The sequence below is a fragment of the Catharus ustulatus genome, chromosome 11 (assembly GCF_009819885.2).
Source record: "Catharus ustulatus isolate bCatUst1 chromosome 11, bCatUst1.pri.v2, whole genome shotgun sequence".
NCBI lineage: Eukaryota > Metazoa > Chordata > Aves > Passeriformes > Turdidae > Catharus > Catharus ustulatus.
The window spans coordinates 17,850,765-17,876,979 of NC_046231.1; the positions used below are offsets into that span (position 1 = coordinate 17,850,765).

The 26,215-nt window shown below is 38.3% G+C and overlaps 1 protein-coding gene across 1 annotated transcript in view; it reads left to right on the forward strand.

Annotated features, from left to right (window-relative positions):
- CDH13 (cadherin 13) overlaps positions 1 to 26,215 on the forward strand; it is a 445,458-nt gene that overhangs the window by 244,869 nt on the left and 174,374 nt on the right. The window contains exon 6 of the mRNA XM_033069460.2: positions 14,136 to 14,280. Within this exon, the coding sequence (XP_032925351.1) occupies positions 14,136 to 14,280 (145 nt within the window). The remainder of the gene's footprint in view (positions 1 to 14,135; positions 14,281 to 26,215) is intronic.

Genomic DNA, 26,215 nt, shown 5'->3' on the forward strand with positions numbered 1-26,215 from the left:
TTCTGAAAGACTAGTTACAGATCTGTAATAGTCCCTGTCAAATTACACAGAATTGAGAAAATGAGAAATCTGTCAAATAAATACGATACCTACTAATTGCATTCTGCATCAGGTAAATGAGCTTTGGTGGTTGTTGGTGGAAGGAAAAAGAAATAGGTCTAAGAAATGTTGTCATTAATAATATACAAATTTGGAGTAAAATTTACTTGAGGGAACATGAATGCACAGAAACCTCCCTTGGTAAGAGAAAAGTGAAGTTTCTTGGCAGGCAGAGAAAAGGGATATGAAGGTTGAATGGTCATTAGAGAAATATTTCTTAGGCTCTTACATAGTTTATTACCTTGGTAATTACAGCATTTACCTGTTTTTTCATTCTTTGATGCAATATTTAGCTGTCCTCTGGATCTTTAGAGGTTAACTTACACAAATTAATGTTTCATTATGACAAGAATTAAACCAACCATATTTGCTGTGTGATGGGGAAAAGAAAGAACCCTGGTTCCAAGTCTCTCTCTAAAAAATACCCAGCTCCAAATGTGCAGGCTGACCAAGCATCATGTCAGCCACTAATCTTATTTCCTGTGATCAGGTTATAAAACTGCAACAAGTATAAAAGCAAGATCACAGAAATCCAGTTTCCATTCTTCCAGGAAACACTGAAGATTTAAGACACTCTCATCAATAAAATCAACCACTTCTGGGTTAAATTTGGGTGTTCACAGCTATTGGCAACTGCCAATATGATTTTGTGCTGGAGGTTTCAATGTGACCCCATCTTTAGATTACTGGGTTCTGTCTGTTAAATCATCCAGCTACATCTATTAATGAATAAATATTTTATACAAATAATAAATATCATGAAAAAACAGAAATTAGCTATATGATGTGAACCTTGAAAAAGCAGCAAGTCAAAGATTTATTTGTGCAGCAAACCCCAGGTTTGCTGTGATGGCAGCAGTGGCTCTTTGTGCATCTGTTTTCTGACATGAGTTTAAGAAATTTGGATATTTATAGAATTAAAATAGCAGTCATGCTATTGTGGATGGGATAAGCACACCAGCATGTGCTGCCATGAAGCTTTGAGCTGCAAATTCCGTATTCCAGCCCAGGAAATGTTTGTAAGGCAGGTCAGGGGGTACCAGCAATGCCATGGGACAGAAGGGATCAGCCACTCAATGCTGGGCTCAAAAGCTAAAGGCTGAAATGTGCTCAATTGCAGCCTTTGATGGGTAATTCTAAAAGATAAATGTGGTTCTGAAAAGCAACCTGCTCAGAGAAAAAGGTTTAAAAAAAATATGTTTCCATATATTTATTCAGTTCTGCTCTCTATGATCTTCTGTTGGGTAAAGCAGAACATAAAGCAGAAAAATAAACTTAATGTCACTTCCCTTGTCTGTTGTTTTGTTAGTGATAGAACATTTTTATAACATTGAAAATCTTGTACAGAGCAAGATTTTTTTTGTGAACAATTTCATTTTAGTTAAACTCTTACATGATATAATTTACCTGCTGTCAAACCCAGTTGGGTGACAGGAGTTTGGTGCTATCATATTCCAGAACATGTCAGGATTTGATGAGCTATGAATGTTGTGTTTAGTAGTATACATTTTTAAAAGGTTTTTTTCTCAACATTCTACTGAACACTCACTGAATCCTACTCTGAATGTCTTTTTTTTTTAATGCATGAAAATGTTCCTGTTATAAAGCTTTGGTTCTTTGCTGAAGAGACAATCCATATTCATGCTTGATTTTTGACCTCTTAGTGAGAGATGAAGGTCTGATCACTTAAAATACATTTCTTACAAGCATATTTTTCTGTAGTTAAAGCTTCCAATTTCTCTGAATTGTTCAGTATGAAGCTCATCTATCTCCTGATAAAAAAAAATTCTTTCTAAGTGGTGTCTGTAGTAAAATCAGGGAGGTTGAGCAAACCCAGAGCAGGCTCTGTCTGTCTCTATGTGATGGCAGAAAACACAGAGTGCCATCTATTGAACACTCCTGTGAACCTGCAACCCTGCCTTGGGAATAAACCATGGGAATAAAACATTTAACCTCCAGAAAAATCATCTCCCCACCCAAGGTTTTACTGCCTTTCCTTTTGTTCCCATTTCCTTCTTTGGTGTAAAATGGAACAGACACAGAAGTTCTAAAATAATTCTTCTTGGTCTTCTTTAGGCTTGAGAAAAGATTTTGAGATCTTCCTGCCTTCCTAAGTAGACCTAATAATTTTAAGTTGGTTTCTTTGTGCAATTGGTTTTACTTTCCTTATAGAATCATAGAATTATCCAGGTTCCAAATACAGGTTTGGAGCCTTTTGTTGTTCCCGTGGCAGGGGACTTCCTTGGTGCCACAATAGCAAACCTTTAGCTCTACAAAAGACCTCAGTTAAAACCAGGATAGCTGACTCTTTTTGAGAGGCTCCATGGGGTTGATGGATTGCTGCTGATTTCAGCTCCAAAATCAAACTCTTGGATCGATTGTTCTGAGTTTCTCTGTGTGTTCTGCATTGACCCAGCAAGTTACTTAATAGTGATAGATTTATAAATATGTTACTCCAAATAAAAGAAATTATCTTATGTTTGAGCCAGCAAGATATTGATGAGAAGTCACCTTGCCAGGCCAAAGGAGAGGAACCCATTTTGGTGATGTAGCAGAACTGAGTGAGGAACTCTCTTGCAATTTGCCACTAATTGTTGCTTTAATAAACAGTCAAGCCCAATCATTATGTTTGCTGTGCCTGTCAGCTTAAAAACAAGAGGGTGACAGGAACAATGGAATAGAGACAAGACTATGCCTATTCACAGAGCAGAATTTGGTGAATAAATCTGAATAAATCTCTTTTTAGGCACTGTCTGAAGTGTCTAAATAAGATGCTGTGTGTACTCAAAGGGGCTGTTGCAGTTACACTGGCAGAAATAATGACACTTCAAGCTGTAATTAAATGCATTTAAAGCAAATCATGCTGTACTTTTAAATAGCTCCCTATTGCTTTAAAAAGTTCAGGTTTTAACACACCTATTGTTTTTAGAAAAGATCTGTACTGGGATGTTAAATCCCTTAATTGACACAGGGGGCTGCACTCCTCAAGGGAAGTGTAATGGAGTAAAATACCACAGGATGATTTTCCATCCCCTTGTGACTTCAGTGCCACTTTGGGAATAAATGCCCCAAGGCTGAATAGTCTGGTCTGTGCAAGAAGAACCCTTAGAAGTTCCTCTTCTAGGACATTGCAGATTTTAGAAAATTGCTGCACCCCAGTAGATTTTAACAGCTCAAAACAAGATTTCTCCTCCTTTTATTTCTACTGTCTGTTTAATTCTCCAGTCTTGCCACAGCAAACCTCTTTGTTTGAAATTTAATTCCTCTTACTTTGTACTAGGACATACTTTTATTTCTATTATACTTTTAACTGCCCCTTGGCACTCTGTTAGTGATTATCTTTGTGGGTCCCAAAGATCTTTTCTTGGGATTTTGAGTTACAGTTTTGCAACAGGAGAAGCAAATGCTGCTGCAACACTCACTGGGATTAATTCTGGAATTTACTCCTTTTAAGATAATTTGTTTTGTGGGTGCACGAAAAAGGGTCTTGCTGATTGCTATAATTCCAAAAGTTTTTTTTCACTTGCAATTTTTGGTGCTAAGAGCATTTAATTGATTTTTTGACTGACTATATCCAGGCTTTATTTTGCTGGAATAACTGACTTTCCAATTCTCCCTTTGCCAAATACAATATTCCACATAGGATTTGTTTCCCCTCCAGTTGATACAACTGATGTAGCTGGGTGCAAGCAGTGAAAAAGCAAACATCTACAATGTAATCCTTATAAAAAAAGTATTGATAGCATTTTTGGACTCAAAATAGTGTCTGTTAGTATTTGTGGATACTAAAAAGGCTAAAAAAAGATGAAAGATGACATTGTGGGTCTTGGAATTCAGAAAATTGCTCAGATAAGTTTGTCATAATTTGGAGTTTAGAAGCATGAAGGAGACAAAAAGAGAAATCTTTATCTCCAGAAACAAAATAGGTGTGGAAATGTGGCATGGATAAAGTCCTGAAAGTTGGTGACCAATCAATAAGTGAGAAATCTGTGGATTTGGTTTGAGATCTGATTTTGTGAAAGTGCAGCACAGGAATTGTTGTGTGCTGTAAAACATCTTGTAAGAGCTCAGAATTAAGGGGAAGTGGTGGTGGAGCATAAAATTTAGTGGGGAAGTGTCTTCCTAACATGTTAAATGAAGTAAATTATGGTTGACTGAAATATTTTAAAATAAATAAATAAATCCAGTGAGGCATGCTGGAATTGCAAATTACACCTTAAGATTAATAGTCTTAACAGGTAATGTTGTCATGAGAGTTGAAGACCAGTGAAGCATTTCAGAAAGTTCCTGGGTGAAATGTAAGCAAGGAAAATAAAAGAACATGAAATAAATTCCGTCCTTCAATGTGTCACTACACAGCAGATGTTTGTTGATCCTTCAGGAATTACTTTACAGCTATTTGACTACTCAGAAAAGACTTTTACTGTGTTAATTCACCTAATTTGAGGCTCATTGACTAAATCTTCCTTTCTTCACAATTAATGTGAAGAGATGGTCCAACATGTTAACACTGACAAAGACTCAGGAGAGACAGAAGAGGGAATTGGAAATGACATTTTATTTTGGATCAGGTACTCTTGGAATATCTTTCCACTACATCCATGTCTGCAAACTACTTTTCTGCTATAATCATGAGGAAATTGTTCAGATAATTTCTTCTTTCTATGAATGAAATATGGATCTAATAGAAAATAAACCACTACACTGGTGGACTGAAACAGAGGAGCTGCTCAGTGTGTGTGTCTGGGATGTGCTGATCTGTTCAGCTGCCCTTACCAGGAAGATCAACTGTCTGAATTATAAAAATTACCTGCCACAAATACCCTTTTGGAAAAAAACAAAACAACTTTGCATAGTGTGAAATTCAATAAAGCTGACTGTAGACAAAACCAGCAAAAAACTCCTTTATTTAGGAATGACAGGGCAGGATAAGGAGAGTTTTGTTACCTCCAGTGCTTGCACATCATCACAGCTGCTCAGAGCAGGGAAAGCCAAGCTCTAACCCTGGATATTTCTGGGGTATATTTAATATATTTACCCACACACATCAAAATTCTTCATATAACAGCTTCCAAGCTCTGATACTATTGAGGGAAATCAATAAACTCACTTTTACTGAGTAACCAAACACACAGCAGGGAGAGAGTCATGGAGATGATGCTTCCCACACCTTTTATCATCAGCATGGAAATGTGTCAGCACACAGGCAGCAAAGTGCCAAAAGTTTCCCAGACAGGGATGTGAGGAGGAAGGAGAGGGGTGTTCCATGGCAGGAATGTGGTCAAACATGCAGCTCCCAGCTGGTAAAGTGGGTGCACTGAGAGAAGGAGAGGCTTGGGAAAGGAGCTGGAAGGAGATTTAGCAGCAGAATAAAAATAAAGAATAAATAGATTAAAATCCTAAATAAATAAATGAATGAATGAATGATAAAGGGACTGTGTAGATACACAAACAGAACACTTAGCAGTTTATCATCCCATCCTATGTGCTGGAAAAGGGGCATGGCAGACACCTTGTACCACAATCCAGTCCTTCTCTGATAGGAGCTTTGCAGCTCTGAAATTTTAATGGGTTTTGTAACACATGGCACTCAGGATTTCCAGCACGGTCATCTCAGTCCTGTAAGCAGAGACAAATAAATCTCATCCAGTTCTCTTTTCTTGGATTCTGGAGATGAACTTTGCAAAAAGTGAAGTTTAGGAATGCTAGATAATTGCATCTAAGAAGACTGTAAGTACAAATATAAAAATGTAGTGTATAACACATGGTGATATCATTTCAAATTTTGAATAGCAGAGCAATTCCATTTACAGGAAAAGCAAATTTTTCAGGAACTCCACCAGGAAAACACTTCTCTCTAAAGTGTTTTCTTCACTGACCCTTGGCTCCCAAGCACTCTTTTTTAGCTCTTGGATGGGCTGTGAGGAGTCCTGGCTGCAGCTGCCCCCAGGAGCACTAAAGAGGATGAGTTGTCAGCCCAGCAGATCTGACAGGGCTGCAAACTGCAGTGACCTGCAGCCCTCCAGTGCAGCCTGGAAACTCTTCTGTACAAGAGCTTTTGTAATTGCTTGTTTTGTTCCTTACAAACAGGGAGACCTGATCTGTAACCTCTGTTCTCTGCTGGCATCAGCCTGAGTGATCCGTGACTTCAAAGACCTTTTCCTACTCATTTGCAGGAACAGATATTTTAAGCAATAATAACAAAGCCAAATATATGTATGTGTGATATATCCCTGGCATTTGCACTGACCTTTATTTCCTATGCCTAAAGAAGGCAGGTTCCTTGTCACCACTGCATTTGAGATCTTGCATTTCAGTTCTTGGTCTGATTAACTGCAGGCTCTCTCTGCCCCTGTTCCTTCTTGCATCCTTCCACGAGTTGAAATCTGTTAAATTCTCGCCACTTCCTCCACTTTTGGATTTATTTTTGAGCATCCAGAATGGTGAGCAATGTCAAATAATGCCAGGAGCTATTTAAAAGTGCAAAGCTATTTTTTTCAGTTTTTTCTTTTGCAAGTGTCTTTGTTGCTTTTCTCGTGCAGCCTAGAGTCTAAAAATTCTGGCACAGCTTATGTCTTAATCCTTTATTTCAGTCCTACTTTGTCTCTTTTTGATTTCTGGAATATTTTTGTGGTGATTAGACTTGATTGCTTTGGTGAATCCTGACACCTCCTCTCTCTCCCACACCCCCACTCCCTTTTCCAGGGGATCAACATGTGCTCTCTTGTGATATGGGAAGATTTTAATTAATATTTGCATCATCATCTTTAATAGTTCTGGTCTGTGTGAAGCACATGTGGCTCCTTGAAGAGCTGTGCTGCTCCACAGATTTGAGGGATGCTCTTCTTGATTCTTCACTGAGGTTATTTTTGGAGTGGGCATTCTCATTTCAGCTCCTAGATAATACTTAACAGGATGTATGCTTCAGAAGTTATTTTAATTCCATTTTTGTAGCCATATCAGAGATTCTTTGAGGTTTTCTGTTGTGAGGATACATGAAATTATTTTCACCCGTGTTTTTGTGTCTTTACAGATGTAGAATAGCGTGTAATGGGGAGGAAAAATAATGTACTGAGAGGACAACTGGATTTTCAAAGATCTTTCAAAGGTGTTTTGATTTTAATAGGATATATTACCCAGTCTCATAAAGCACTTTGAAAAATTGTACTGTGCGGTTAATAATCTTTGTAAATCTAATTTTACATTACTTGCTCAGCAAGAGATGGAATATCACTATCAGCCTTGTGTGCAGAGATCAAAAACCCAGATTCAAGCGTGATTTAGATTTTGTCTGGTGTGTGGCTTTGCTGGAGTAATTTCATCTCTGTCTCCCACCCCTTGCCCATCTTATTTCTGTGATGGATTCTCTTTTGAAACACTCTGTGCCTGTTGGTCCCATCAGTTTTATCGTAATTAATCAGGAGGATCCCAGCCAGAGCACCTCACACTTTGTGTCCATCCTGAAATGGGGATTTTGGGGCATTTGCAAGGTTTGAAGATTCACCCAGAGGCTGTGGGGAGCTCCTGCCATCCCTGCTGCCCCCAGAGAGAATTTGGGGATGATGGCAGAGCTTCCCTTCCCTGCTCCCAATTCCTTTGTTCCTTTTTGCACAACTCACCATCAAACCCAGTTTAATGCAACCCCACTGTTTGTGTCCCAGAAGGTGACATTTCTCAGAGAAATTGGAATTTTCAGGGATGCATCTGGGGCAAAAGATGGACTGAAGCTTTGGAAATTGCTGGTTATTTGTGTCTGCTATTATATAAAACCTTAAATGTTCTGTGAGTATCAAAAGGAATCTTTGCAAAGAATTGTTTATGACAAATGTTTAGATGTTAAAAATAGGGAATTTAAAAATAATTGTCACAAGAACTCACAAGTAAATCTTGTCTGCTCCAAACTGACTTAAAAACCTCCTGAAAATACAAATTACTGCTTGCTGACTCCTTTGTTTTTAAATCTAAAAACCAACCTCAGGAACAGGTGTTAAAAAATGTGAGATTAAGTTATACATGTTGTGGTTTTATTTTTTCAATTGACATACAAAAAGTTGCTACAAAATCCCAAATCATTTATTTTATATTTTAATGAGATGAAGACATCAAAATAAATTTTGGAATTGAGTTTAGTGTACAGAGAAGCCAGAGTTCATTTTGGCATAAGATTTTTACGAGTATGTAATTAATGCATTTTTTTCTGCAGTTTATGGCATCATTCTTTCCCATTTTGGGGTTTTTATGTTCCTCTTCTGTGATTTTTTTCATGGTAAAAAAAGCCATTTTATACTTAGAACAGAGAAAAATGTTCAGGCTTTAAGCTGTGCAAGAAAGCAGCACTTTTTTAAAACAATATTGTGATTCAGTGACACAGCTGGGGAAGAAAATGCATTTCCTGTGACACTAATGGTGGCACAGAATCTACATTCAATTAGATAATGAATTCATAATTGCTTGGTTTCCAGCAAAAAATATTAGATGTATAGCAGTGTAGCTTCATTCTGCAACAATGAGCATATTCCACTTTTGGCATTTTCTAGGAATATTCTGGCTTTCCTGGATTTCCAGAGGAAAAAGAGTTCCTGATTTTATCTCAAGGCAACAGGAGCTGCAGGTCCAAGGAGCTTTTGGGGCTGGCCTGCAAAAGTGACCAAGAAAATGTTCTTGTGCTTCATCCTTCAAGGGAAGGGTGACAGCAGAGAGATTTACTGCACAAAACAGAATGTGGAAAATGTGCAGAAAGTTGTTATTTAACTCAATTTAATTAAGGCTCTAAGTGTTTTTTGACTTGGGCTGGTTTTATCTAAAGAAAAAACAGTTGAGATGACATGGAATGTTGGTTTGACAGTCACAGATAAACCCCTTGTTGACAGGTTCAGATGCAGCTTTAGCTTTGGAAGGGTGAAAGGTTCCTTTTAGTCAGAAATGTATAAACTTCCACAACTTGCTATGTTATCCTTCACAAATTAAAATACGATGCAGACCCTGACCTTTCAGTCTACTGATGTGACTAATTACTAAAATATTAAGCCCACTGCCTTAAAAGCCAGAGATAAAAGCACATATTTGACTGTTTATGATATTTAATTCCTTTCTTTTCTCAAAATTTCTATTAACATGCCTACAAACTTTTGCATCTGAAGTGATCAAAGAAGATGAAGTGACTCTTATTGAAGGATTCATTCCTTGTCACTTTGGAGAGATAGAAGTCTTGGGCTTTTAAAAAAAAAAGTTTAATTAATGCACACAGTTAAGAGATAGCTGTGCTAAGAAAAGAGGAACTATGTAATAATTAATTGTGAGATGGATGCAGTGGCAAGATAAAGATACTCCTGGAGTTCTTCCATGGCTAATAAATCCCTTCCCACCTTGGCTCTGAGTGCCAGGTGAAATTCTCCAATTGCAGGCAATGCTGCTGCTTTTTGCCATCATCTGTACATTGTGTTGTGCTGGTAATAGAATTATGTTCACCTCCAAGAAACTTGAGTATTTTTGTTTTGCATCCTCTCCTCCACCTCTTATGGAGCAATATTAGCTCATGTTTTATTCACACTCTTAAATCAGGAAAATTTACTTGGCATTAGCTTCTCTTTGTCTGAATTATTGTTTTCTCTGAGTCAGGTTAGGTAATTGCATAATGTTTTTACTACAACCTTTCACTGTAAAGTGCATTTCTTTACTACATTTCATGACCTAGAGGTGGCCAAATTTTCTTTTCTTACCAGGAAATTGCCTGGATGAAGGATCCATAAGTTCATTGCCCTTCCTTGCTGTCAGTCCACGCATAAAAAACTGATGATGAATAAACTGAACAAGTATTCTCAAGAATTAATCTGATCAATAAATAAATCCAGCAGTGCTTGGAATAACTGAGGTGGGGCAGGGGGAGGTGTTGCAGTATTTTGGTTGGTGCTCTTGTGAACCTGAGGGTGAGGAACAAGCAAAAAAAGCATCTGTTGAAACAATTGGAAAACTTCTGTGAGAAACATTCCTGTGGGCAACAAATTGGAAATGAAAATTAGATGGCAGGTAATGACTAAATAGCCTGTCTTAGGCTTTGAAGATAATTAAGCAGTAAAAGATATTCCAGATTTACTTATGAAAATCTCCAAATTTATGATGTAACTTTTTGTGGGCCATTGGCTGACTGGCTGCAAAGTGAAAATAGACATTTATATGCAGAGAAGGAAGGTGGCTCTCCAGAATAGTTTCACCAAAAGCAATAAATGAATGAAAACAACCCTTCTGTGAAGAAAAACCTTTGAAATTACTTGAAGTAATGGTAAGAACGAGAGTGGTTATATTTTCATGTAAATGTTATTGCTGACTGCAGAGTAGAAAGGCTTCAAGACTGTTTAAAATAAAGCAGAAAGCTTAAAATGAGCAACTTTGAATAAGCTTAACTTCTGATGAGATCATTATATTTGGGGTGATGAAAGAACCTTGCTTTGCATATGCTGAGGGAAATTGGATAGGAAGTCTTGAAATAATCCATTTTGAGAAGGGAGAGGGTTCAGTAGGAGTTTCCCAGAGAGGATAAAGCCTATTCCTGCCTGCAGTTTGGGGCTAATATTGCTTTTCCCTGTTCCACTGCTGTCCCTAATTTGATCAGCATTTCTGAGCTGTATCAGAGGCACCAGCCAAGGTCTGCTTTGTATCTGTGAGGTGTAAAATTTCTGCTAAAGCCTCGACTATCCTTTGTGGTTTGCATGTACACTTGTGTCAAAAATGAAATTGGGATTTAGCCTCAAGAGGTCCTGAAAATCACAGGTTAGATGATGATGAACATAACTTCATCATTATTGAGTCATGGAATGGTTTGGGTTGGGAGGGGACATCTAGTTTCCACCTCCATGAACATAATTCCATAACTTTTAAGTAGGAAAACATCAATTTTTCAAAAATAAACAGCTGTAGGTTGGTTCTTTTTTCAATTTGGTGAAATCTGTCTTTATGCTTAGCACATGTCCTTGGAGCTGCATTGCTATAACCAGGTAGGAACTTAAACCCTTTCTGAATGTGCCATTAAAATTTCTTGTTATAAAGATTAATTCAGTATCTTTCATGCATCAGTCAAGTTTTACATTAAACCCAGACAGGCTTTCTTGCCTTCTGCACTGAAAGACTGAAATCTCCCAGGTCTGTTAGTTAGGACAATTTAATTTTCCACCTGGTTTTATTCACAGCCTGTTCAAAGTGCCAATATTGTCTTTTACTTGAATGCTTTTCTCACTTGCATGTGTTGGGTGTTTGGAAATAACAATATACTTCTGTTGTTATTTTGTGAGCAGATTTTGTGGATTTTTTTGTTTTTGTTTTAATTTGGGATGTTTTTGTTGGTCTGTTTTATGGGGAAGCTAGATAAGAAATCACACAGCTTCTTTTACAAATTGGTCATATAAAGAATGATGGCTATAACTTCTCTACTGCAGGCTTTTATTTTGAAAACATTGTAGAACTGTTTTAAAAGGACTTGGTGAGTTAACTCAGTGCTTAGGACAGGCTTGAAAATTATTGTACAAAGATTAATAAAATAAAGTCCTCTGTCATCTGAATAAAATAAAGAAGATATCATGTAACTCTTCTACAGACCTGTCATACCAAATTTTTCGGACAGTTGCTCTCAGATGCAGTGGACTTGGCAAAGATAAAGTAAATCTATTTCAGTCATTAATAAGAATCTTCTATTCTTTTCCTTAATCTGTGCAAGTCTGAGAAAAACCCCGGAAACTAGTGTTAGATCAGCCTTTGTTTTAAATGACTTACAATTTTGATAAAGCAGCTGAAGTAGTTTTTTAAATTTAGCAAAGTCTTTGTTCTTTCCAGCTCAGTCACTTGATACTGAGAGATAGATTAACAGCAAATTATCTCGAATTTGAAAATTAATTTGCTGGAATTTCACAGAGAAATATTGCTATTCTTTCACTTCCCAAAGCAATTAACATAGTTTTGATGAGTCAGTTTTGCTATGATGAAGTGTCCAGCTCTGGAGCCTTCAGCACAGGGATGACATGGATATGTGGGTCCAGAGGAGGCCACAAAAATGAGCAGAGGACTGGAACATTTCTATAAGGAAATCAGAGAGTTGGAGTGTTCACCCCTGAGAATAAAAGGCTCCAGGAAGACTTTCGAGCCCCTTGCAGGGGATTACAAGAAGGTTGGGAATAAACATTTAGCAGGGCCTGTTTGATAGCACAAAGAATAATGGTTTTCAACAAGATAAGAGATTTTAACTACATATAAGGAGAGGGAAATTGCAATAAAGGTGGTAAAACACTGTCATGGGTTGCCCAGAGATGTGGTGGGTGTTCCATCCCTGGAAAACCTTCAAGACCAGGTTGGATGGGACTTGGAGCAGCCTGGTCCAGTGAAAGGTTTCCCTGCCCATGGCAGGGGGTGGAAATAGATGAACTTTAAAGGTCCCTTCCAAGCCAAATTATTCTATGATTCATTTTGTCAACAATTTCCAGTTGTAGCTAAAACTGCATCTGACTTTAATGTAGTTCAGGAATGGAATGTCTTATCCCTTCCCAGTCCCCATCACATCCCATGGCAAAGATTCTTGCATTGGCTTTGGAGTTTAGAGCTGAACAAGCCCAGAAGTTAAAGGGGGAGAGCTCCCAGAAATCTTCAGCTGTGCCAAAGCTATGGGACTCATTCCAATCAGAATATTTGTCTGCCTTTAAGCTGTTAAACCATGCAATGAAAAATAAGGCTTGGGAAAGGCAGAACAACTCCTAGACAAGTGAGGATAAGCAGTGAGTAGATGTTAAAATGGACTGTGACACTATTTACAAACAGTGCCTGTAAGGAGGTGTCTCACTCACAACAAATACTCCTACTCACACCCAACACTTTGAATTAAAAAAGTGGAAGGTATTTATAAGCATAACAAAAAACAGAGAAAGGTGATAATAAGACATCCATTTTAATAAGGAATTAGGATTCTGACCTATTTCTTTCCCAGCAGGATTTATCACTAAGTTATAAATAACTTACAGGTATAAGACAGGGCAATGAAGAATAAATTAACAGTATAAACAAAATGCTCTGAGACTTCCAGCCCCTTCTGGCACCATTTCTCAGGAAAACACTGGGAGAGAGTAATACTAACATCTGAGCTCAGGTTCATTTTCTGGCTGGCTTAACTCCATTAAAGAGTTGAGTGTGGGGATGGGAAGGGCAGGTGAGAATGATAGGGGTGTCTCAGACCTGTTTATTGCTGTATTTTATTGATTTCTTGTGAGGGGTGAGAGCTGCAGGTATAGCACACAGTTGCCATCTCAATTGATTTCTCTGCTGTTTAAGAAGTTTTGGCGTGGTTTGCTCTGGTGACTCATTGGGACTTTGCACTGCACATGGTTTGGAGGGCTGAGATGTACAACAGGATCTTTCTCTCCAGTTTTTGGGTACAAAGAAAGTCCAATCACTTCTTCAGCTTGTGAATATACCCACTTGATTGAGACTGCAGGTGTTCTTTCATTCTTCCACACCTGATTAGAAAAGTCAGAGAACTTTGAAAATGGCTTAACAAACACTTCATGCCATCACCGTTGAGAAAACGTCTGGATGTCTACAGCATTCCTACTTTTTTTTGGTTTTTCCTAGGTTTTTTTTTTCCCTCTTTGTTTTAAAAAGGCTTTTGAGTGAGCATTAATGTCAATTCCACCATGATAATTCTATACATGTCCACTGGAGATGTGCTTGATAAAAGAAACAAATTCTAACCAAATCTTCACATGATTAGAATCAAATTTGCAAGCAGTCTTGTATTTTTGGCTTTTTTAAGCTCTAGTCTATTAATTCTTTGGGCAATATGGAATTTCAAGCTGCCAGGGGGCATCTCAATTTTAATGTACATCTGTCTCTTGCTTAGAGGAGAAATCTGCTCTGAGCCTGGTCCAAAACAATGAGCTGCAAGCAGCGCCCTTGGCAGGGTGTGGCTACACCAACACTCATCAAAATGGTTTTTTCCTTCCCCTCTTCCCACTGTGTGTGGCAGTGAATTCATGACTTTACTCCTTTTTCTGTCCCCACAGCTGGAAGTTGAGGTTGTGGACACAAATGGCAAAACCATTGATGGCCCAGTCCGCCTGGAGATTGCGGTCATCGACCAGAACGACAACAGACCCATGTTCAAAGAGGGGCCCTACGTGGGGCATGTCATGGAGGGATCTGCCACAGGTGAGTCTGTGCCACTCTCAGCTCAGTAAATCGTGCCTGGACAAATTCGCCTTTGGTGAGGACGTTATTATCACATTGTACAAGTTTTCTTGCTGATTTTGTGGCTCGCCGGATCCGTTGTCTACAAAAAGGAGTGGGGGCAGCACAACTTTGGGACAACAGGTAGTGGTTTTAGTAAAACAAATCTGCAGTAAAAAAAAAAAAAAAGGAAAAGGAAGAAAACCCAGAAATTAGTGGGAATTAGCTTTGATTTAGGTTCATGGTTTTTATTCATCTCTTGAAACAACAAAGATGACCCCTAGGATATGATTAAAATTCAAACCAAATTCCACGAGCAATTTCTGTGCAGAGTAGGAATTTCACATTTTTTCCTGTAAGTTTAGTTACTGGAAGGGTTATTTTTATTTGTTTATGTAGCATGAGTCTAGTAAATAATACAAATAAATGGAAAGCACATTATGAAAAAACTAATGTTGAGGCAGATTGAAATACTGAACAATGCTGACAAACAGATGTTGTAAATGCAGATACAACAGTTGCAACAAAACAAAAACACATTGATAATTAAAGTTAGTAAGGAAAATGTTCTGGTTAAATTTCCTGTTGATTTTGTCTGGTGAGGAAATTCTACAAGGGTAAGATATCGTTCCAAGTTTTAATGTGGGTACAACCATTATGTTCCCTTATATTATGTGAGCTTTCTGGTGAATTTTGCATTTTCAGATAGAGTACTTCATATCTGAAAACCTGTGAATATGAAATGCATTACAAGTTGCTCCTTCAACAGATTCAAATTTTGAGGAAAATGTTTATTTACCTCACTTGTGACAAGCATGTAATGAAGATATTGATGATCTTTTCAGCCAAACAAGAAATGTTTCATAATTGAGAGTATGGCTGCCAGTGGAGCACTCTCTTCTGTTGTAGGTCTCTAGTACATTTTTAAACTGGTAATTCTCTGTTTTTATTATCCATTAACTCTCCTTGCTTTTCCTTCTTTTCCAACTACTTATATTGAAGTTTACACTTCTGATTCAGTAGAGATGTTTCTCAGCTCAACTTTCAGTGAATTCTTCTGTAATAGTTTCATCCATTTTCTTCTACAGCCACTTTGCATTGACTCAGGCATCATTTACCATTTTGATTATCGTTCCCATTGGCCAAAGTTTGAATAATTTTTCTCAACTTTCCTTTCCTTGCCCTCTTTCCCTTCCCTCCAGGTATTCATCACATTAAACTTCATAACCTCATTTGCCTGGTGTCAAGAGCACCAATGCTTGCAAAATTATTTTGTGCACAATTGAACCTGTGGAATCAGGGTTGGCTGGAACCAGCCTCAGCTCTCTATGCAGATGGCACCCACTCAGCCAAGGTTTCCTGGTGTTTACATCTGTTTTCCATAGTTCTTCACAACTGGTGGCACATATCTGCAAATTATTCATCAGGCTCTGCTATTTTATCACGGAATATCAGAGAATATTTCGAGCTGGAAGGGCCCCAGCAGCTGTCATGCTGTTCCAAATCAAAGGTTACAGCACTGCACAGCTGGATAGAAATCCTGATGTGCTTGCATGTGAGATTCCTGAGTCCTTCCCTTTGGATTGCAATTGTGGTCTATTTCATTTTTGAAGCTGCAAAAGGGAGGCTTTGCATTGGATGCATAACCTTATTTCTTATCATGGCCACCTGCAGCTTTGTTCAAGCTCTGAATCAAACCCCCTCACTGAAATTCTGCTAAAAATAAAAAATGCTCAAATAGGGATCTTGGTTTTCTCTTGATGTTCCCTAGACCAAAGTGTAAATGTCCATGGACACCAATAACTCCATGAGAGATGCACAGTTATGCACAGAAAGATGCAAATATAGTGTGGAACTCATCTGAAGGATTTGGGGCCTTTTTAAACCATTCAGATGATATAATTATCTTAGTATAAATTATCCATTGCAGGGTTCCTGTGTGTTTTCCTGTTAGGCCACCATTTTATCAGTCACAAAGCCAATGGAATTATCTAGAGACTTTTCACTCATTTATTGACTCCACAGTTGAACTTAGGTATTGTCTATTCATCAGGAATATCAGAGAACTATTGATAAATAAATCTTGGAGAGAGTTAGCATGAAAAAACTTAAATATGTAAACCTTGATTTTAAAAATCAAGTGAATATTAATTGTTGCTGTATAACATATTTTCCGGCTTTTTATTGGTTTGCAAGGTAACTTTTTTCCCTTAATTATTTGTAAGTTAATTCCTTAATTAGGGAACAACACAGAAATTACAGTGAAAAGTTGTGCCAAGCCCCTTTTGAGAATTTTCTTTCCTCTTCTATTTGAGGTAGATATAAACCCACCAAAACTAAAGAAAACATGGAAATGAGTGTGTGATTTTTGTACTCATTTAATCTGTCGATGAATAATTAAAGAGCCTTTTGAGCACAGTCCCAGTGAGGATGCTTTGGATGGTGTTTAAATCACTTTTTCCATGTCACTGAGGCCATTCACATTTTTGTGTGTGAGTTTTAAACTCACAATAAACACCACTGGTTATTTGGACACCTACAATTTATGTGCCATCACATATCTGGAGAGGCAAATACCTGCCTATAATTACTGAGGATATAAACTGCATTACAATGAGTATTCATCTGAATTTCAAGCTAGGGCTTGCCAGATCTTATAATTAATGCTAAAAATATGTGACTGCTAGGTGATACTGCTCCAGATTTATTTCTTGATATATCATTCCTACGGAAATTTAATAATATAGTTAGTTACAGTAAATTAGCTCTTTTCAGAGAAAATTGTCGTGGTTCTGAAAATAGCCCAGAGTCAAATCCTAACAAAGTACACTCAAATGTGTGCTTAAAGTGACCACAGATGTGCTGAGATTTCTATTAGGTCTTTTCCTGGAGGAACTGCGAACTTGGAGGCTATTTATCATAAATAAATGAATTAGAAGACCAGTTGAAACTGTTTGAAGACAGAAGAACCAGTTTGATTTGTTGTTTTTTATTTATACCAGCTCCCATTTCTGTGGGAGGTTGCAGTCAGCATATATGTACCAGGAAAATAATGGCTGAGCCTGATTCAGTGACACTGATGGCAATTTTTGGACTGACTGTAATGGGTTTTGTGTTCGCTGTACTGCTGATTTCTCATGTTTTTGTTTTCTGAGTTATGACCCAGTTTATTTCCTGTAGATCTCTGATTTTCCCAGCTGCCAGCTCAAGAGTTGAGGATCTGTGTCTTGCACCTCAGCACATTAATGAGGGTGACTCCAATCCCATGCATTCCACAGGCAGGCAGGAACATTTGGATATCTCACTTTTAGAGGTTGGAAAGTGCAGGAGGGTCAAATGAACTTGGCAGCCACCTCATTTCTCTTGCTGGAGGCACTTAGCAGAAATTATTTTAAACACATTTGACATTATGTGACTTACAACAATATGCTGCAAACCCAGTGGGGTTAAATCTTAACTGCAGTGGTTTAGCACAATTGCTTGAGAATTGCATTTAGAGAAAGTAACTTGTTTTCTGTGCTGCACAATAGCCTGGATCCATTGCATTCCAGCCAAGGAGCCTGGACTGACAGATGTCTATAAATAATTGCTGGAAATAAAGGGACACTTGGAGACATTTGGAGAGGAAACAGAAGGAATTAAGAAGAATAGCCTAGAGGGTTCTGCAGTATCATAAAATAGTAATTTGTAGAGATGGATAAAACATGAGGAAGGGGCTGGGTATCCTTGGTAGCTCTGCACTGGAAAATAGTGCAGTGGTTCAGGAAAATGAAAACTGGTGCTGAAATGGTGCCTTTTTGTTTGGAACAACCTGCCAGGATGTTTGGTTTGTTGGTTTGTTTTGTTTTTGTTTTTGTTTTTGTTTTTGTTTTTTATACTTAACAATACGTTTAATACATAAATTAGTAGAAATGGGACTGTAGATGACAGATGGAGTCCAAAGAGTCCATGAAAAGGAAACAAAAGGCTGGCTGGCCTAGCAAAGTGGCAAAAATAAATTTGGCATCATTGACTTTTACACACCTGCTGCAAGCTTTGATACATTTCAAATGTTCTGGTACTGTTTTCCAGACTCTCTTTATTTGTGCCTTGCAATCCTTGGTGGCCTGTGGCAGAAGAAGGTTGCCAAGGCTGTAAAATGAATCAAATTGCATTGAATTTGGTGAAGTCTCAAAGTTTTCTTCTTTTGGCCCAGGGGACAAAGGGAAATCAGAGGGTGTGTTTACAAATTGTCTTTTTGCTGAAATACTAATTTTTCTTTTAAGTCACAAAGAGCCATTAGAAAAGGGAAGTAAAGGATATAATCTTTTTATTTAGGGAAAAGTAGAATCTGGAATTTTCCAGTCTTCTGATTCTGCTTGCACCAGGGTTAGGGTCACACTTGATTCTTATTATCACAGAAGTTACAGTGTTGTGCATAAATGTTTATTTGTTTATATTTTATTGAGCTGGGTTTTTGCAGTATAAACTTAGAAGTATCTAAAGATCTGACCTGCAAAGCAGAAAAATCTCAGAAAATTCACCTCAAAACTATCTCAAAATTAAATGTTTGAACCTGAAGTTTTTTGATTCACAGCATTGCTACTCACAGCAACACTTAGATTTAGAGGAGATTTGAAATGTCAAATGTTACATATTTAATTATGAAACTTACTGCTACGAGCTCTTGTGGAAAATGAAATAATAAATTGGAATGAAACGGTGGATGAGGAAGCCTCTGAGTTGAGGGGAGCTAGAGAATTCACAAAACTCCTTTATTTGCTAAAACCTGCCTGTTCCACAGCTTTTCCCCAGGCCTTCCTACTGGAGATGGAGTGCTCAGCTTTGGGCATAACTCAGCAGAGCAGTTTCTAAGTTCCTTTTCTTCCAGATGTGTTCATTTCTGGGCAAACTTGAAAACTTGCTGATGGCAAACTTTCAGCCATCCTTTCTTGGGATTAATCATCTGCATTTCAGCAAAACTCCTCTCGCCGCCTCCAAATCCTTTGTAATCTGGCCTGTAAATGTAACGGATGTGAACTAGGTGGAAACATCTGTAATGTCAATATTTAAATTTCCAAGCAGAAGCCAAGCAGCAGCCAGGCTAATTATGCACAGCTGCTTTGTATATCCCAGTAGGAAATTTTTCACAGATCTGTGTGGAATAAAATACAGCTGTATATGAATATGGTTATTGTGTGTATGTATAGATATATATATATATTTTAATATGCATGATGTGCATATATTGCAGAGAGATGAGCCTATATAGACACAAATATCTGATCTTTTATTAGGGATTCTGGTATATTTATTTACTGTGTATATACATGATGGAAAGATATGTATTTACTAATAATTTGTTGCATTATGGCAGACAAAGCTGTAATCTGCCTGTTGGAAATTGAGAGGAATAAATTAAAAGCACTAGCAAGTAATTAACAGGTTCCCAGGTATGCAAGTGTGGTGAAAGCAGTGCATTTGGAGGAAATTAAAATAATCTCATGTGTAGCAATTAGTTCACTCAGCCTGTGTCTGTGAAGGGAGTGCCTGGGAGCAGAGGCTGCTCCCACTCCAGGGCTCAGTTAGTCCTGGTTTGCAGAGGTTAAACCCAGGAAAGGCTCCAGACCAGCTTGGGTGCACAGGCAGAATTACTGAGCTGCTTGGGAGAACTGGAAGTGAGTCACCTTCTTCAGTCCCAGACAGAAAATTCCCTTTGCCTTTCTGCACAAGTGATTTGTGTGCTCACTATCCCTCCTGCTAAAATGTGCTTTTTTTGCTTTTTCATAGTTACACACAAAATATTCCAAAAATCAGCCCAGATCAGCATTAGTGCCTGAAGTTAAAGGCTGTAAAAGCATTAAGGTCCCTGTGCCTTGGACAATTCATGTGCTGAAGTGCTCACACTTCCCTGCACAGAGCAGGTTGGAGTTTTGGCTCCTTTTGCATCATAGCTCAGATGCATGAAATAAAAATGAGTATGTTTCTTAATTAAAGAACAAATGAATTATTAAAAAAATTCTGGAGTCCTTGCTGGGTACTGGAACACAAGGGCTCAGATGAATTTGGGCAATTCAGGATGTAATTGTTTGCAAAATGAAATTTATGCACTAATTTACTAACCAGTGGCTTTTGCACCTGGGCTTTTGCACCTGCTTTGTGCATCTCCTTCTGTTGTCTCAGAAGAGAGAGGGATGAGCTTTAAAGCTCCCAGCACTTTGGACACATGAGATAAACTCATCCATGTAATCAATAAATGGAAAGATCCTGCAGTCCCAGGAAAGCATTCTCTGAAAAAGCCTCGTGGCTGTGTGGCAGCCTGCAGGGAGGGAGCGTGCTGCAGCCCTCTGGGCAGGTTTTATTAGTGGTGTAAACTCTCAGTTTGTGTTTATACACTTCTAAATCACCCCTGGAGGGTGCTGCCCTGCCATCCCCTCTGTGCAGGCTCTGCAGGAGTCAGGGGCCTGGCAGCATCCCCTCCACCATATTTCACCCAGCTCCTTCAAAAGCACATGAAAAGGGTGATAAATCCCCAGGAGCTGCAATCATGTGCCATAAACTGAGGAGATGTTTGAGGCTGGTGCAGGGAGGCTGCAGCTGGAGCCCTATCCCACCCACCCTGTGCTCACTGGCATAAATCCCAGGCTGGTGCCACCAGGGCTGGGGACAGGGACTGTGGCCACTGCTCCAAGTGCCACAGCAGAAAAGCCAATAAATTGTCAGTGCAGGCAGGATTTGCCTCAGCGTGCATTACCAATAGACAGATCCATCCTCCCTCTCCTGTGGAAGAGATACACAGCTGAATGGAAACTCACCCCTACACATGGCAGCATTATTTATTCCCTTGCAGTTTAACCTGGTTAATTTTCCCAATTTTATTGAAAGCTATTATCAGACAGATAGCACCTTTTAAAAAAACTAGCCAAACAAACAAACAAAAAAGAAAAAAGAGAAAAAAAATGCTATTTTTAAACTGTAAGTTCACATTTTTCTTTATTTTTTCCTCATTTCTCCCTTTATTTCATGCTCTCACAGTTCTTCTCCTTTCCCCACCATTAAATCTAGTGCTTGGGGTTTAAATTGCAGTCTGTAATCCCATGAAGTCCAAAAAGAGTTGCACAACCCTTGGAAGAGTGAAAGCAATTGCAATAGGAAAGGAAACCTTAGTGAGAATGATCCCACAGTAATCTATTTTTGCAGTATGAGAAGTTTGTGGTATTTTATACAAATATTCAAAATAGTTCACTTGGCTTTCAGATATGGAGCACAACTTCTAGAAAAAGGCACTTCTTGACTTCTTCATTCAGTTCACACTGCTGAATACAGAAAATGTCACCTTTGCACACCACTATTCATCTTCACACACAGTTGCATTATTTCTCCATAGCAATTTTCCATGGCTGTCCACCAAAAATAGGTAGGAAATTACATTTATTTTTAGGAATCAAGCTCTCCTGGTGAGCACATGCTCGAAATAAGCAGGAGAAGCTTTTAGAAAATGACACATTTGTACCTGAAGAAGTTTCTGGAAACGTTGAAAAGTTTATTATTGGCTTTCTTGTGGAGGGAAAGGGGGAAAGGTGCTGTCAGCTGGTGCTGAGCTACATTCACACTTAGGCAATGTGACAGACAGGTTGAAGGTGAGATCTCACAGCTCTTGCTTTCAATCCATCTTCTGCTGGTACATGTTGGAAACTCCACCAGAAATGGCTTTTAAATGCAGTTTGAAGGAAACATTAACACATACATATTCAAAACAGTGGTTTTTGGGAACACAAATGTAGCTCATTATTGCTATGACTTAAGCACAGAGCAGTAAAATATATTGAACATTCTTTTGACAGCAAATGCATGACTTCAGTTCCATGTTTCAATTGTACAAGTCAAAGTTATGAAGGCAAAAAAAAAAGCACATTCCAAAGTAAAAGCAGAAAATAACTTGGATAAAGAATTTTAACTGATTTTTCCTCAATCCTTACTTATTATACTAAAAAATCTCTTGTAGTTTGAAAATGGAAATTACTATATACAAAGAATTATGTTGGAGACAATAGTGGATGTTTCCTTGGGCAGCTCTGTCCCAAATTCAAATCTGTGTTTTAACAGCATGCTTATAAAGAATGTTCTAGTCTAAAATTAATGTGGATAAAACATGATTTTAAGAGTACTAGAAGTATTTAATAATTGTTTTAAGAGACAGGAATAACATAAAAAATGTGATTATGTATAAAAGAGCAATATTTGTCATGCAAACATTATGGCAGCACATGTAACACCTCCAAAAAAAGAGATGTACGTTACTGGATGGAAATGTTTCAGTTTCCTCCATGGAATCTCTGAGAGAAAAACAAAATATGATTTCAATCATAAAGGTAAAGAGCATAGTCTACTTTTAATGTCATTTCATTTTAATCATCAAAAGGATTGTCAGGAAACTTGGCAGGGAAATTTATTTTTAACATGGTTTTGAAATTGAGAGACACACCTCAGGACAAAGCTACTGTAATTAATGAAATAATTTGCAATACACTGCAGGTCTCATCCATGGGATCATATGATTACTCATTCAATTAATAGATTATGAATATTTTTCCAGTCTACTCGAGGGTGTAATTTTATTTAGCACACATTTCTTGGCCTCACTGCTTTAAGCTCTAAAAGGGCAGAATTTAGTTGATCTCACAGAGGGAGGTAAGAAAGATGTATTTCCCCAACTGGGTGGGGGCAAAAAAAACCCCAAAACCAAAGTTTAAAAAAAAAAAAAGGTAACCCAACCCCCCCCAACTCTGCACATTAATTTTGTCAAACCCTTTTCACTTCCCTCAAATGAAGATGTGTTATTTGGTGCTCCAAGCAGAAGTTTCTCATCTATTGTGACAACCTTTGGGCTTTGAAAATATTGCCAGTCTCAGTGTGTTTTCACAATCTGAATTTCATGATGTTTGATTAAAAAGGAATCTCTTGAACAGTCATTCTCTTTTACCATTAGAGGTTATAAATACAGTACCATTCTTTAAAGGAGCTTTAAATTTTTAAAGAGATGTTATTTGGAAGTTTTTTATCTGTCATTTCTTGCCATCAATGCTGTGTTCCTGTATCTGGGAAGTTTGGAAGGTGACTCAAACACTGAAGTTAAAGAGTGTCCATGAAAGATCTCTTTGTTACTTGCTCTTAAATGACAACTTGTGTCAGCTGGGATTGGTACACTGTGAAATCAGTGGGAATGTCAGTGAAATTCATACAAACTCACTATTGCTAGAAGCCCATGTACTACAAATCTGAGTTTTGGAGATCAAATTGGCAACCATCCCATTTTAGCACAGCAAAAAACATCCCTGCTACATCACCAGCTCTGATTCAGAACCTGGCCATAATGTAGGCCTGGATTTCATAGAATATACAAAATTTCAGAGGGTTGTCAGCATCTCAGTTCCACTCTGTAGGAGACTTTGCTTTCAGGATTTAATTCACTGCCTTAATTTTCTTTTGTATTTTGTTGCATGAACCATTAATTAATGTCATTGATCTGGAAGTTTGAATTCTTCAGCACCTGCAGCACCTTTGCTGGAAAGCTTCATGCTTAAGTATTCTACCCAAAGCACTCTGGAAATTCTCTGAGTCAGCACCTAGGTAGCATTTTTTACTCTTCAAAAAGTTCTCCTCTGGGGCAGAGCACCAATTATAAAAATGCAATCACAGCAGTTGCATGATATTAAAATAAAACTTATGCCGTAGCACATAATAGCAAATCAAACTATTAAACACTTTAGAGTTTCCTCCTGTATGCAAGAATAGGTTTTTCCTCCCACAGGCTGTGCAAGTGCCACTCAGAGGAATTTTAACCTTTGCAGGGTTGGGTTGGGGTTGAGTGAGCTGTGGAATCACAGAATCATGGAAAGGTTTGGGTTGAAGTGACCTTGAAGCTCATCCCAAATGGGATTTTCAACCATCCCAGGCTGCTCCAAGCCCCAATATCCAACCTGGCCTTGGACATTCCAGGGATCCAGGGACAGCCACAGCTGCTCTGGGTACCTGTGCCAGGGTCTGCCCACCCTCACAGTGAACAATTTCTTCTCAAAATCCCATCTAAACCTGCCCTTCTTCAGGTTAAAATTACACTCATGTCTTGTTACTAGCTGCCCTATAAAATCCCCTATCCCTCCTTTTTATGAGATGAATGTAAAAGGGGTGAGCACCCCACTGATGTTATTTCAATTGAACTTGCTTTGGGTTCTTCCACTAACAGCTCATTGTCTTAAGGCAGACAAATGGTCTGGGATCTGCATTCCGCAGAAAAAGAGAAACTCCAGTGCCAGCAGCATATACTGTTTAAGGTTTTGGTCTGACAAATTCTGTAAAAATATGAACAAGTTGAAGGACTACTCAGATAAATAGTGATGAATTGGAGAGAAAGTTTATACCCTAACAACACTCCAAGATTTTCAGGTAAATAGTCGCCAGACACTGAATGAATATTCATTCAAACAGAAAAAATAGAAATAACACTAAAATAATGTAACTCTTTTAATGGAGGGACCTGAAATACTGAAATGTCTCTGGTGTGACTGTGAGCAAACAGATTTTGCACTGCCTATCATCAGTGCTGTACAAGGTTATCAAAACAGATGCAGGTTTAGCAAGCAAAGTTAGCAATAAACGAAATCAATGTACCATGGGCAGGGCTGATCTTGTTATGTCAACGTTTTGTGCAGATGGGATGAGCAGTTCCCAAACCTGATTGGCCAAAATTTGTCATAGGAGCTGGGTTCCTGTGGCAGAGAAGGGCCCTGGAAAGCAGCAGCAGAGGAGAAACATCAGCATGTTTTAACAGACAGGGCAATGGATCATGAAATTGCAGACATTATTGTTTGGACACACTTGCGAGCATTGTTTTGCAAACTTCTTGGTTTTTTAAATTTAAACAGTTTTGCCTTCTTGATTTTAAGCTGAACTCTATCATAGCTTCTGTTAGGAAAAAAAAAACCTACAGTACTCAAAATAATTATAAGACCAAAAGATAGACGTGCCTCTTGGGCTTGTTGTAATCTTGCTTATTTGGCAGTTCCATTTGGGGAGGTTACACTTGCAGCAGGCTTGGGGAGTGCTGCAGGCTTACTAGGAGAGAACTAAAGAATTGAAAATTTGATCGTATTTTCTTAGGCAGGGAAAAAAAGAAGTTAATAGTATAGCTTTTCTTTTCCAATTTCCTTTTTTGAAGGCTTGCCTTTGCTAGTTAAGATAATATAGTTTATCCATCCTTTGGGCTCTTATTTTCTCATTGCTACAGCTGTATCCCAGAAAGCTGAAATTATCAGCTTCAGGCTTCATTGCTATTGAATAAAGTTTTAACTCATTTTTCTTTTCTCTTTTTTATTTTTTTTTCCCTTTAAGCTGAAGCATCCTTTTGGAAGCAAGCAGGCAGGCAAACCTGCTTTTCCCCTCTTCCTGCTCTGCAGATTACAATTTGTCTGTCGGTTCCTTTACGAGTAGCTGCTCCAACAGGAAATCACAGGGGAAGGACATCAAAATTCTGAATGTTTTCCTGGATCACTTTCTAGATTAAAGCAGCAGTTAGAGCATTATTAACATTCCCTTCAAAGCAGAGTGAGCAGAGGAGCCCATGCAGGGCTCAGAGCAGCCCCAGCACAGGCACATCCCAGCTGCTGATTGTGCCACCTCCTGCCAGGCACCACAATTTGGAAACCATTTCTCAAAGAACCTTTGTTCAGAGTGTTTTGCTGCTGAATGGAGATGTCTCTCTCCTAAATGAAACAAAATCAAATCTCCTGATAAAGGCATAGATTGTTTTCTCAGCCCTCATCCAGGGAGAGATGCTCTCCTGCCCAGGCTGTAGCAGGGAGTTTGTTCATGCTCACCACGGCTCTGTATTAAATATATTTTTCTATAAAAAGTGTTGTGATATTTACTCAGTGCTGGT